The sequence below is a fragment of the Falco peregrinus genome, chromosome W (genome assembly GCF_023634155.1).
Source record: "Falco peregrinus isolate bFalPer1 chromosome W, bFalPer1.pri, whole genome shotgun sequence".
NCBI lineage: Eukaryota > Metazoa > Chordata > Aves > Falconiformes > Falconidae > Falco > Falco peregrinus.
In genome coordinates this window covers 1,306,364-1,319,322 of record NC_073743.1, presented here as the reverse complement: position 1 = coordinate 1,319,322, position 12,959 = coordinate 1,306,364, and the positions used below count along the sequence as shown (strand labels likewise).

The 12,959-nt window shown below is 38.3% G+C and overlaps 1 protein-coding gene across 1 annotated transcript in view; it reads right to left on the bottom strand.

Annotated features, from left to right (window-relative positions):
* LOC129783094 (guanine nucleotide-binding protein G(q) subunit alpha-like) overlaps positions 1-10,310 on the bottom strand; it is a 126,867-nt gene extending 116,557 nt beyond the window's left edge. Inside the window, exon 1 of the mRNA XM_055792783.1 lies at positions 9,440-10,310. Coding sequence (XP_055648758.1) covers positions 9,440-9,848 — 409 coding nt within the window. The 5' untranslated portion in view covers positions 9,849-10,310. The remainder of the gene's footprint in view (positions 1-9,439) is intronic.
* Positions 10,311-12,959: the final 2,649 nt, after the last annotated feature.

Genomic DNA, 12,959 nt, shown 5'->3' with positions numbered 1-12,959 from the left:
TAGATTCTAATAGATTTAAAAAATTGACACAAAAGCTGGAGCCATGACAAATGACCAAGTCACAAATGATTTGACAGACAACTAAGTGGGGCTCTTTAAACAATTAACTTTAATGAAAAGAGAAGGAGGTAATATTCTCCCAGGGCCACATAACTGATGCTAAAAGTCTCAATCAAATGACCTTGGAATTTCTGTATTTCAGAAATTATAATTTTCTAACACAGAAAAACACCATACAAAATACAGCTTAGCATATTAAGAAAAAGAACTTGTGGCAGAACTGAAGTAAAAACTTTTAGAGGATGTGATCATGACTTGATTACATTTGCTACGTGCAAGCAAAAGAAGTCCAAAACCAGTAGTACAATACTTCATGTTTCATGAGAGATATTTGAACAAAAGCTGACAGAATTAGGAGTGAGAACAACTGCATTTAAATTTAAAATAGGAACAACTGAGAGTCATTTCAGAACATTTCATTAACTAGCTAGACAGCCTCAATTCCACAAAACAAGAAAACCTGAAAAACAGTAAAAGCAGTCTGGATAAGAGGGGAAGTAAAAAGAGAACGTTGAAATAGATAAACCAAAACCTTGGGAAGTATTAAAAATTGTTAAAGGAAAAAAAAAGTCAAATGAAGAACTCCAGGGTTCCAGAGATTTTTGGGTGGGTTGTTTTTTTTTTTTTTGTTTGTTTTTTAAACTTCACATTTTCATACAAAAAAATATTTAAAACCACATCAGTCCTTCACTAAATGGATATGGCTCTTCATATTAACACAGAAAATCCATACATAGTTAATAAATATTTCTGTTTTGTTTTTAGGGAAACACAACGAAACAGTTTCCACTACAGCAGTTACTGAAGATGTTATAGAGCAGTTACTAACATTGTTACACAGGGTCAAGACATCTCTTATCAGAGTTTCAGAAGAACTGACTGAGAAGCCCTCCTGCCTTATAAGTCTTGAAATATCACCCCAAAAAAAAACAAAACCAAGGTTGGGAATAGGATGAGGGAGAGATTGCATACCAAGAGTTATGCAGTTACAACACTTCTAATGGTTTGGTTTATAAATGCAGCAGTTTTGAGGAGCTGGACTTCTGCTAAGCAACTGATTTGGTGTCATGGAACAAACAAACATAGCACACAGAGTTGTTTAAGCAGTAAATATCAAATTACATATGAGAAAGTCCTCAGCTCTGTTTCTAATAGGATCCTGGCGATACCCCCATCCTGATAAGAAACTTAAGTATCTAATCCACAAGACAGAAGAAAATTTTAAAATTATTACTGACAATACCTGTAGGTGACACAAAAGCTGTAAACTGGTAAAATAAGAAGAGGATATGATGATGTGAAGTAATTGGAATAACCTGTAAACCAGGAACAGGCAGAAGCTGTGCTTCTGAATACAGCTAAACGTAAGGTTAACTATACAGGAAAGGAGAAAGCAGGTTGCAAATGATGAACCCACCCTGAAAAGCAATTATTTTGAAGAATACTTTAGTCATGGTAGAGTAGTCATCTAATCCTCAGGCATTCGTATTCACTCTCTCCCCTCCCCCTCAGAACCTGCTGAAGATACATAAGCCATTCCTTTGGTTTTGGCACTGTGATGGGTTGACCCTGGCCAGCAGCTAAGGCCCCACCCAGTCACTTGGTTGCTCCCCCCCACAGCAGGATGAGGAAAAGAATCAGAAGAGCAAAAGTTGAAAACTTGTGGATCAAGAAAAAACAGTTTAATAGGTGAAGCAAAAGCCACCACATGGGCAAGGAAAGCAAAATGATGACTTAATCCACTACTTCCCATCACCAGGCAGACACCTAGCCACTTCCTGGAAAACAGGGCCTCAGCATGCACAATAGTTATTTGGGAAGACAGATGCCATAACCACGAACATTTCCCCCCTTCCTCCTTCTTTCTCAGAGCTTTTATTGCTGAGCATGACATCATATGTTATGGAATTGCTGCCCTGTCTGTGTCCTTCCAAACTTCCTACTCATACACACTTATTCACTTGGGGGTGTGTGTGTGAAGAGGGTGCAGAGTGGGAGGAAAAAAAGATTTAAAAAGATAAAATCTTGACACTGTGAAAGCAATAACCAAAAAATCGGCGATATTCATCTCGAATTATTAATAAAATTGAATGTATTGTTAGCAGTTAGACTTTATGACAAGTAGAGCGAATGACTTGTTAAGGGTTAATTCCGGTATACAAGCACTTTGCTGTCCCGCTAAGCCCTTTGTTAAGCGCCTGCAAATCCTTTTGTTCAGAAAAGGAACTTCACTGAGGAAGCACCTCCACAAAACAGATGAGCTGATAGGAAGCTCAACACAAGCAATAAACTCAGCAAAACTAGGGGAAAGGTAATGGGGGAGATCGCAACCACCGACTCAAGAAACCAACCGACTCAAAAAGAAGTGGAGATTGAGCATGCGGACTAATTAATACAGGAAGCAAGAGAATTGCTTAAGAAATAGGAAACTGAGTACTAAGTAATGAAAGAGTTGTGTAACTTGTAACCAATGAAGGCTGATGTCTTTGTTGAAACGTATAAATAGTGTAAAGTTTTGACAATCGGAGAGCTAGGCATTTGAGTTACCACCTAGCTCCCTACTTTGCACAAACTGGAATAAAGAAATAAGGAATACCTCTACTCGGTGTGTGAATTGCTGCTGTGCACCGGGTAACAACATCAACACTGCTTTAGTCACAAATCGAAAACACAGCACCATATAGGCTGGTATGAGGAAAGTTAAGTCCATCCCAGCTAGACCCAGTACAAGCATTTAATTTTTGTTACTAGTATTGCCCTGGTCTATTTGATGAAGTGGCACACATTGTGCTCAGTAAATCCAGTATCAGAGTAAAAAAAAAAAAAAAAAAAGTCCCATATTAGGTCTTCAGTTTCCTAAGCCTGATAAGTTCCTAAAAGTACAAGGAATGATGACATCTTTCACAACTTCTATGCATTTGAGGTTTTCTGGCTTTTAAATTAGCATTTACTGCTACAGAAACCTGTCTGACTTTCTGGCTGACACCCATTTACCCAGAAACACAGGTTGAAATAGTTTCACGCATTCGTATCCAACATTCTCTAACATAAGCAAGATAATTAATGTTCAGATTAAAGACTTAAGAGTTTAAATACTCTCAGAAGTATAAATTGGGAGAGGAGTGGCTGGAGAGCAGCCCTGCAGAAAGGGATCTGGGGGTGCTGGTCAACAGCAGGCTCAATAGGAGTCAGCAGTGCCCTGGCAGCCAAGAGGGCAAACTGCACCCTGGGGGGCATTAAGCACAGCATAACCAGCTGGTCTAAAGAGGTGATTATCCTGCTTATTCAGCATTGGTGCAGCCTCACCTTGAGTACTGTGTACAGTTCTGGGCCCCATAATTTAAGAAGGACGTTAAGGTCCTTGAACACATCAAAAGCAGGGCAACAAAACTGGTGAAAGGGCTGGAGGGCACATCCAATGAGTAGTGGCTAAGGACTTTGGGTTTGTCTAGTTTGGAGAGAAGAGGGCTGAGGGGTCATTGCTCTCTCCACTTCCCCTCCTCAGGAAGCTGTAGAGGGAGGTGCTGAGCTCTTCTCCCTGGTATTCAGTGACAGGACACATGGGAATGGTTCAAAGCTGCTTCAGGGGAGGTTGACTTGATACTAGGAAGCATTTCTTTACTGAGAGGGTGGTCAAACACTGGAACAGGCTGCCTAGAGAGGTGGTCTATGCCCCATGCCTGTCAGTGTTTAAGAGGCATTTGGACAATGCTTTAACTTTTGGTCAGTCCTGAAGTGGTCAGGCAGTTGGACCATTGTAGTTGGATCATTGTAGGTCCCTTCAACTAAACTATTCTATTCTTAAATTTAGCTTGAAAAAAATATAAACAAACAAAAAACCCCACATCTATGTTTCTGAAACTTCCCCAGTAGCTTTTAAAACTTCCCAAACTGTAGTATCACTTAGACTCGTGCCCTTCAGTATTTCTTTGCACAGCATTAACACAATACTTAAAGCCTGCTGCATGGTTACTTCTTTGATCTTAAGAATACCGTATATATGACTTCATAGTATTTCCTATATTCAAGTCCTTCCTCAGCTTTGATATTGCTTTCTTGCTCTTGACTCTTGCTAGTCAGACTTTTTAAATAAGTAGAACAAATAAAAGGTGAATGTTGAAAAACTTCCCATAATTTTATTAGCAAGCTGTTAATAGTCTTGTTCAAGTATGAGAATACATCTTTCCTGAGTGTTATTCCATTCAGCAGAGTGAGAGAGAAACACATACCTTATAATGCTATTTTCACTCCTTTCTGGGATTAATTTTGCAGAGATTGTCATATTACTTCAAAAGAAATGCTGTCCCTTATGAAATTGTCATTGCCTTTATACACCAACAAAAATAATTTGAAGTAGCTAAAACCACAGAATTATTTAACATTAGAATATATACCCAAAAGCCCCTTCTCAAGAGATTCCTCTGTTCAGCATATGTTTCCCTCCTATATGAATTCAATATTGTTTTTAATGGGAAGTACAAATTTGGAGTCCCTTGGCCTTTTAACATATAAGCAAAATTAAGTTAGTCAGAATTCTTTGACTATTGAGGTTCTAAGCTAATTTCCATTAACTAGAGTAGATCACTTCTTTAGAAGGAAAATCAAAACAAAAAAAAAACCCAACCCACAAGAAAATCCTTTATAAGGGCTGAATATAAAATATTCCTTTATCACACATTAAAAAAAAAAATAATATGCTCTTTTCCAGGAAATGTGAAATCATGGTATCACATCAATATCAAATGACAATTCATGTTTTCCTCAAAACCAGTTATTTTTGTATATGGTTGTATATGTCTATAAATAGAATAATTAGTGTTTGTCATCCAGAATCAAATTAGATAACCTTAGAAACAGCTTCTCCAAAGTAAGAGATACTTACCAATCTAGTTTCAACACACAACATCAAGATATATATTAAGTATTTGTTTGTTTTCTAATCGTAAATACATACTGTTATAACTACTTTAAATTATTTTCAAGTGTTCAGTGTGAGTATAAGTATGGATCAATACAAGATAATAAGAAAAGGTTGCAATGCTCTTTCAAAATAATTGTGTTTTCTGATTTAATGAAAAGCAAAGAAAATAGCTAATTAGAATATACTGTCCAATATCAGAATTTTTTAATTGTGTGCATAAAACTGAAACTCACAGCATAATTTTACCTACTTATATAAGTAGACTGCATAGGTATTTCAGATTACAGGAAGAAGATTCACTGTTGGCTTGATGGGCCCACTTCAAGTTTTTTTTAAGTCTAAGTCTTTGCTAATTCACTGAGTTCTGCACACGAATCTCATTCAGCTAACACATGTATAAAAAATAAAATAAAAAATATATATATATCCTGTACGTTCAGAGAACAAAAAAATAGTCTTCCAGTTAAGACTAGTTGCAATTTCAAACGTTTTACCTCCCACCTGTTTCCTTTGGTAACATATAGAGAATGAAAGGATACTCATATTTGATACCTTGCTTCACTGACTCATCTGCTATTTCAAACAAAAAGAACACCTTTGCCATAAGAGCCATGTTTTGCACCTTACAATACCTGCAAGCATGATACAAAATAGCAAACACACTGTCAAGCCCTCCAATACTTAATTTTGCCAAAGCTTATAGATATATAGACATAGCTAGCAAGATATTGATAATTATTTTCTTAGATACTCAAGATACTTTCCTGATGAGAAAATAATGCATAAGTATATACAGTGTACAGGCATAGTATGTCCAGTAGTGAAAGTTTATGGCTACAATATAACATTTAGGCCCAAACATTGCTTTCTGAGACCAGGCAAAACTTCCACTGATGACAGTAAAAATGATATATATAGAAAGCTAGAGCACATGGCTATTACTACTTAAAAATAAATACGTGCATACATGCTTAAAACACAGCCATGCAGAATACTGTACATTGTTTGGTACATACCAATATAAAACACTAAAACCACCTCTTTTTTGTACTACAACAATAAATGTTTTGACAACAGCAAAAGCAGATGGATATTAACAACTTTATGCTCTAGAGAACAATCAAATTGTTCAGTAGTAATGAAATCCAGAAGAACTTGAAAAATACAGGAGATTAAAACCAAATTCAGTGGAAGAATTAATTTGTTCCAAAGTACCTTAAACATTACAGCTAAGTTGTGCTAGCTGAACTATTACTATGTCTTTGTAATACATTTCAGTGCATATGTTAGAATTCTCACTTTTTAGAATTACAATTAAAAAAAAAGACACTTTGCTAAATTTTTAGAATAGATTGGAACAGGACAATGATGTTCAATGTAGTACCTAAAAGTGGTATTTTAATGTTTAATCATGGAGAGGTTGTATTTTTTAACTAATAATTTTAAATAATCCTACCATGCAAACAAAAGTTTTCCAGAAATTATTTTCAACATTTTAAACTCTTTGATCCCGTGAAAAGTAAAAAGATATCATTATTAATACACAAGAAGGGTATACACAGCATAGTGTATCACACAGTAACAGTAACCTACACAGTTAGGAGGGAAATATTTCACTTTGCAAGGAAGCACTATAATTTCTACAAGTTAAGGAGGGGGAAAAAAATCCTCTTTTCTGACCCATATTTGCTACATATGTGCATTTGTATGTATGTCTAATTTTTAAACAAGAAAAAAATGTGGCATAGATATGTTCATTTTTTCCTTTTGTATTAATACCTTTTACTTTGCAACATCTTCAGAGCATGCACGGTCAATTAACACAGCTCAGCTTGTGTTCTCTATGATCAAAAGGATTTTGTCCCATGTTCAAAAGCCTCTAACCCACTTAGGCTTCTATGTCCAACAACACTTTTCAAAGTGGGACTGAGAAGTTGGCACTTTTGAAAAAAGTTTGCCTAACATTTACATAAAATAAAGTTAATACTGCTACTTTAAGTTTTGAAGGACAATGATATATAGTGGGACAGTAGAGGTGAAGTCAAAAAAAATGGATGACTTTAAGCAATTTCAGACATTTATATTCCCAGTCTCACTATTTTAGTTATTATTTTCCTATTTTTAAATTGGTTTTGTCCATCTCAAACATATGAATGACCCAAACAAATAACACAAACTTAAGAAATTAACAAATGACTATGCTGGGGAAGCAGTGAGAGTGACTGAAAAAAGTACTGTCAGATACCCGAGAAACCCGCTAATTAAAACAAATTTTTAGAAAGTTTTGGTGTGGGGGCTCTTTTTTTTTTTTTTTTTTTTAATAAATTGAAACTTGAATCTGTCCAACCCTGTGATTTCAGCAGTGGTTCACTACTATACTGCATTTTACAAGATGAGATCATTAACTGTTAAACAACTGCACATGCACAAACACTTTCAATCAAATATATGATTGAGGCTGACAAAGTACAATACAAAAACTGTATACACAATAACAGTTTCTATACTGGTTTCTACTCAAATACAGATATGCTATTAAATATGAAGCAGAAGATTTACCTCTCAGTTTGTCATACATCATGCTTAAATCTTCAGAAACATGGTTTATACTGATATTGATATATGCAGAAAACATTCATATATGCAATCAGTGAGTTTTCTCCAAAACTTTCTAAGTGATGGCTTCTTATCTATTTGCTCTGAAAACCCCTTATTTCATTTGGCCTAAAGTAACGCCACAATTAGGCCCTAATCTACCATTACCTGTCCATACACTTAATATTACCAGTGGGTGGATCTTATAAAACAATATAAGTTCTGCACTACTGATTGTAGAACCAAATCTCTGAATTCCTTCTCTGGGTGGTATATGTTGGCATCATTCAATAGGTTTCATGCATTAACGGTTGGACTCAATGATCTTAAAGGCCTTTTCCAACCTAAAAGATTCTGATTCTTTAAAACTTGGGACAAATCTCTATTATTACTGCAGGATATTACTGCAGAAAACCAGGAAATGCAGAAACGATTTGGACCTGAATAACCTGAATAATAAATGTCAACTGCCTCTCCTGTAGCAAACGTATGTAGTTAAGTAATAATACTAAAATATCCATAAAATTAAACAAATGCAACCTATTTTATCTTGGGTTTAGATCTTGAAATAGCTACAGCACACACTTCCATCAACAAAAAATTAGGCCAAAATGAGACAGAACATTATTACTAGTAGCATTGTATCTGTCTCCACCCCTCCTTTTTCCACATCAGTTAAGGATCCTAATACCTTTCTCCATATACAGAAGACCAACTGTATTATTTAAAGTAGGAAATAACACATTCATAAGCAAGCATTAAAATAAATTCTGACTTCCTTTCAACTCTCCTTACCTTATTGAAAAAGCAGTTTATTCCCCCAATATAAATCATTACTTTCATGTACATTACCCAAGACAAAAGTCTGCCATAAGTGCCCCACATCCACTTGGAACATTCCCATTCATCCACATACCAAACACTGGTGCAGACATATTTCAAGGCCTGGTAGTCTAAGGTAGAAGCAGTATTACCACAAGAACTACATAATGTAGTAGAGCACATCAGATATAGACGAATGTATTTTAATTCAAAAGGCTTATTTTAGAACGAGCCAAATTCCTATTAAACAAGCATTGCCTTTGCACACTTGTGGCTTCAAAATAACCTCTGTTTTAATTAAATACAAATAATACAATAGATTTTATTTCCTGAACAATGGGTGGATTCCAAAGGTATTAAAGATCCTGTTATCCTCCAGCATACTTAAAGTTACTTCTCAGCTTCATGGATGCATCTGGGTCTTTATGGTTTCTTTCTCCTTTTGCTTTAAAAATCAGTCTACAATCTGGGCATAAGCCCCTTATCCCAGCTTGACTCATTAAATAAAAATCACAATTAAAAAAATGCAAACGGTGACCCAACAACTTTTCCAAGGCTCACAGAACAATGCAGATATTAAAGCCTGTCACTGCCAATCTGCAAAGCAACTCCCCCTGCGTGTTTTTTCATTAATCTGCTTCCTTACCATCACTCTCCTACACCCATCATCGCCAATGCTCCCCCAAAATCCCCACTCACCAATCATCCTTTCCCTCTCCATTTTGGAAGACCGGGTTTCCTACCATATCAACCCACCCATAGGAACCACAGTTATTTATCCAGCTACAAGCGCCTCGGCGAAGCCTGCACACGGACGCGCACACACACACAACGCTGCGGCGGAGAAACGACGAACGGGTCACCGCCGCCATCGCCACGGCCGCCTCGCGGCGAAGGTGGCGAGCGCCCGGGAGAAACCGAACCGACCGCGCCGTGTAAAGCACCGGTGGAGCCAGCCGGAGGGAGCCCGGGGCGGCGATCTCTGGGTTGCACCCCCAGTGGCACTTAAAGGCGTGTGTGTCAACGGCGGCCCGCACTCACCCAGCAGCAGCAGCTTCAGTTCCCGACGGGCGTCCCGTTTGTCCCGGCGCAGCTGCCGCTCGATCTCGTCGTTGATCCGCCGGGCTTCCTTGGCTTCCTCGCTCAGGCAGCACGCCATGATGGACTCCAAAGTCATTCTTCCTAACTGATTCAGACACAACCCCCACCCTAAAAACGCGTGCACACACACACCCCACCACAGCACCAGCCCCGGGGGACACAAACACTCTCTGTCCGGGAGCCCCCACTCGGGCACTGCAGGGCTAGCGCAGGGAGCTGCCTCAATACCACACACAGGCAAAGAGAGGGGGGGCCCTGGCAGCACAGATCCCCCGTTCCCTGCCTCTAATAGTCGCCGCTTCCAACTCCTCCTTTCCTCTAAATTATGCACCAAGCAACATGAAATCATCCACCATAGCAGCCGCGGCAGCAGCAGTGCTATCTAGGCGAGCCAAGCTGCTCTGCACAAACACCCCTCTCCCTCTTTCCCTCACCACTACTTCTGCCACCGCCTCCTCCTCCTGCAACAAACGCGGTCCCCGAGTGTCCCTCGCAAACTACACTCCCACCGCCCTCCGAAGTAACCACCCTCCACGGAAATGCTAAATGCCGTTAATCCCTCCCCCCCTCACACACACTTCCCAGTCGCTCCCTCTGTCCTAAAGCGAGAGTTCGGCTGCTCGGAAAGTGGGCAAGTCCGCCGCCGCCCAGCAATCTCAGCATCCGCCTGACGGAAGAACTTCCTTACGGTGGATCTTTCTTCTAGGCGCGGTCATTTACCCCCTCTCGCGGGGAGAGCTGCTGTCGAAGAGCTGTCGCGGCTCCTTCCTGCCCTGACAGTAAGAAAGAGATAAGGAGGCGAGTAGAAAGGGCGCCACCAGAGAGTAAAAGAAGGCAGGCATAGACTGGGGCATGCACACCGTGAGCCCAGTTCTCCGGGCTTCTCAATGGCTTGGCTCCGCGGGCGTGGTGAGGCAGAAATATGGCGGACTGCCTCTCCTGCGCCGCTGCGCGCCGGCAATAAGCGGCTGGTAGAGCGAGGAACTCCCGGGATGCCGCCCTTGACTAAGCCCGGCGCTCGAAGACCGCCTCTGCCAGGCTCGCAACCATCGGGGAGGGTATGAGAGGGGAGTGGACGGTCTCTCACACCGAACGGCCGCGAGGAACACAGCTTTTTCTTATTTGTCCTGTAGGGCATATATATATGTAACATCCTGCACGTTTTATTTGCTTTTGCTACTTTTGGTTTTAGTCTATAATGCACATTTTTATTATATCCTTGCATTCTCTTCCTAGAAGAGACGTCTTCTTTCATAGGGAAAGGGGAAATGTAATAATTTACTTGAGGAGAGAAGTATCTTCTCCACCTTCAGCTGGAAATTAAGTTGTGGGAGATAAAATTATACTAGACACTAGTAACTTTTTATGCCGGTAATCCTGAAAATGGTATTTGAATAGTGCTGACATATACAGAAGAAATAAAATACATTTGCAACAAATAAAAACATTAGGATAGTTCCCTTGCTTATAAGAAGCTATAATTTCAAGGGATTGATATATTGCATTTTATATTCTGTTGTTGTGACCTTTATTCAACCAATGCTTTTAATTATCCTTTTTCACAACCCTAGACCAGCTTGCCTTCAATTCCAGTACTGGAAAGCCTGTCTTTACATAGCCTTTAGTAGCCTCCAGGGTGATAGCACACAGTTTGATAGACATATTAAGTTCTAGGTTTTGTGGATTTGTAAAATATTTCAAAATTCCCACACCTGCCCTACCTTTGTCCACCTCCATATTAAATTAGCTATCTGGGAATGTTGCAAAATCTTCCAGGAAAGTCATAGTAGTCTATTAAGTAGGTAGAGGGGTGCATCACTCTCCATCTTCTAGTTTCATGTGTGATGTCCTCTCTGGCACCTGTTGTCATCTGTTTTGAAAATTGCATGCTCTTTCTTACAACTGTTCATATATGCTTACAATATTAATTATGTACAGTCCACCATAAGGTGTCAGACTAAGAGGAAATTAAGAAATTAAAATGTAATAATCAATAGAATAATATAGTTCTCTTTTTAGAGCATGAAAGTCTTTTGTTACTTTAAAAATGCTTGATTTTTGTTTAGATCTATATTTTATTTTTATGTATAAAAGCATTTAAGAAAATTTGGAATATTTTTATAAATGTTTATTACAGTAAATGAATATGTGAATTTTATTCTAAATTCTGTATTCCTATTTATCAAACAAAAATGATATTTCAGTAAAAGCATCTTCTTTATTTACTGGTGTGGATTTTAAAATTCATATGTATGTAGGTATATGTGTGTATTTATCTGTCTATCTTGTGGTCCCAGATTAATGTGTTAATATTAAATTCAGTGATAAAGATTTCTATACATTGAATTACAGATATGATAAATGTAAAAATGCAAATAAGTAACCAAAGGGGAAAAGATTTTTCTTCATTAAATAAATTCTCAACATATCAGAATTTCCTCCTAAAAGTTGTGACCCAAAAAGATGAAAATGGGTGTGTGGTGCAAGTTACAAGAAGTATTCAATAGATGTACAACTGCTCTGTGCCTGAAACATTGCTGCACTGAGTTCAAGTCCACAGCAAACAGCATCTGGCATAAAGTCTAAAGAAAGGATATGAATGGGTCAATGAATTTGTGACATATGGATCAACTGATCAAAATCCCTCCCCAAATTGAGGGCACAACAGTCCTATGAAAAAACTACATACCTCAAATAATATTGTAACCTTCCCCAGTAGATGAAGTCTGACTCTGCTTTCTTAACCAACTCTTTTACATGCTCAGTGTAGAAGGCATGAACACTGTGTGTACCTGAAATGTGAGACTCATTTAATTTTGCATTTTTAGTGAGAAAAGATACCCCAGGGGCCATAAATTTAATCTGTATGTGCCACTCCCATTGACATCGCTGGATTCAAAATCACTACTTAATAAATATCTTCAGATTTTTAATGGATGTAGTCCTGAATCAGGCATCAGCTGATAGCCATTACACACCGTTTTATTTGCTTTGTGACTTAGGGAAGACCCTCATAATGGACAATTATGTGATAACCTATGAAGATATTTTTTTTTCAGCCCTCATCTCCATAATTTTTGGTTTCTGTTTTGAAATATGAAACATCCTTTATAAATATTTTATCCTAATAAGAACCGTTGGTAAATGACATATGCAATTATTACCCATACAGATAATTATTACCCATAGATATTATCCATACTGTTACCTAATCCTGTACAGATACTTCCTGATAAACTTTCCTTGTAACATTAATAATTTTATATTCCTCTATTCAAGTAGTCATGTATTATAGCAAACCCATTGTCTGTGAGATGTTTTAATGTTTCTCACTGTCACAGGAAATTAAGAGTGAGATTGTCAGAGGGAGCAAAGCATGATATTAAACATGCTGCATCTTCAGTATTCTTGTTCACGAGCCAAGATTGGGGAACCACCACTCTATCACCTTTATATCTTT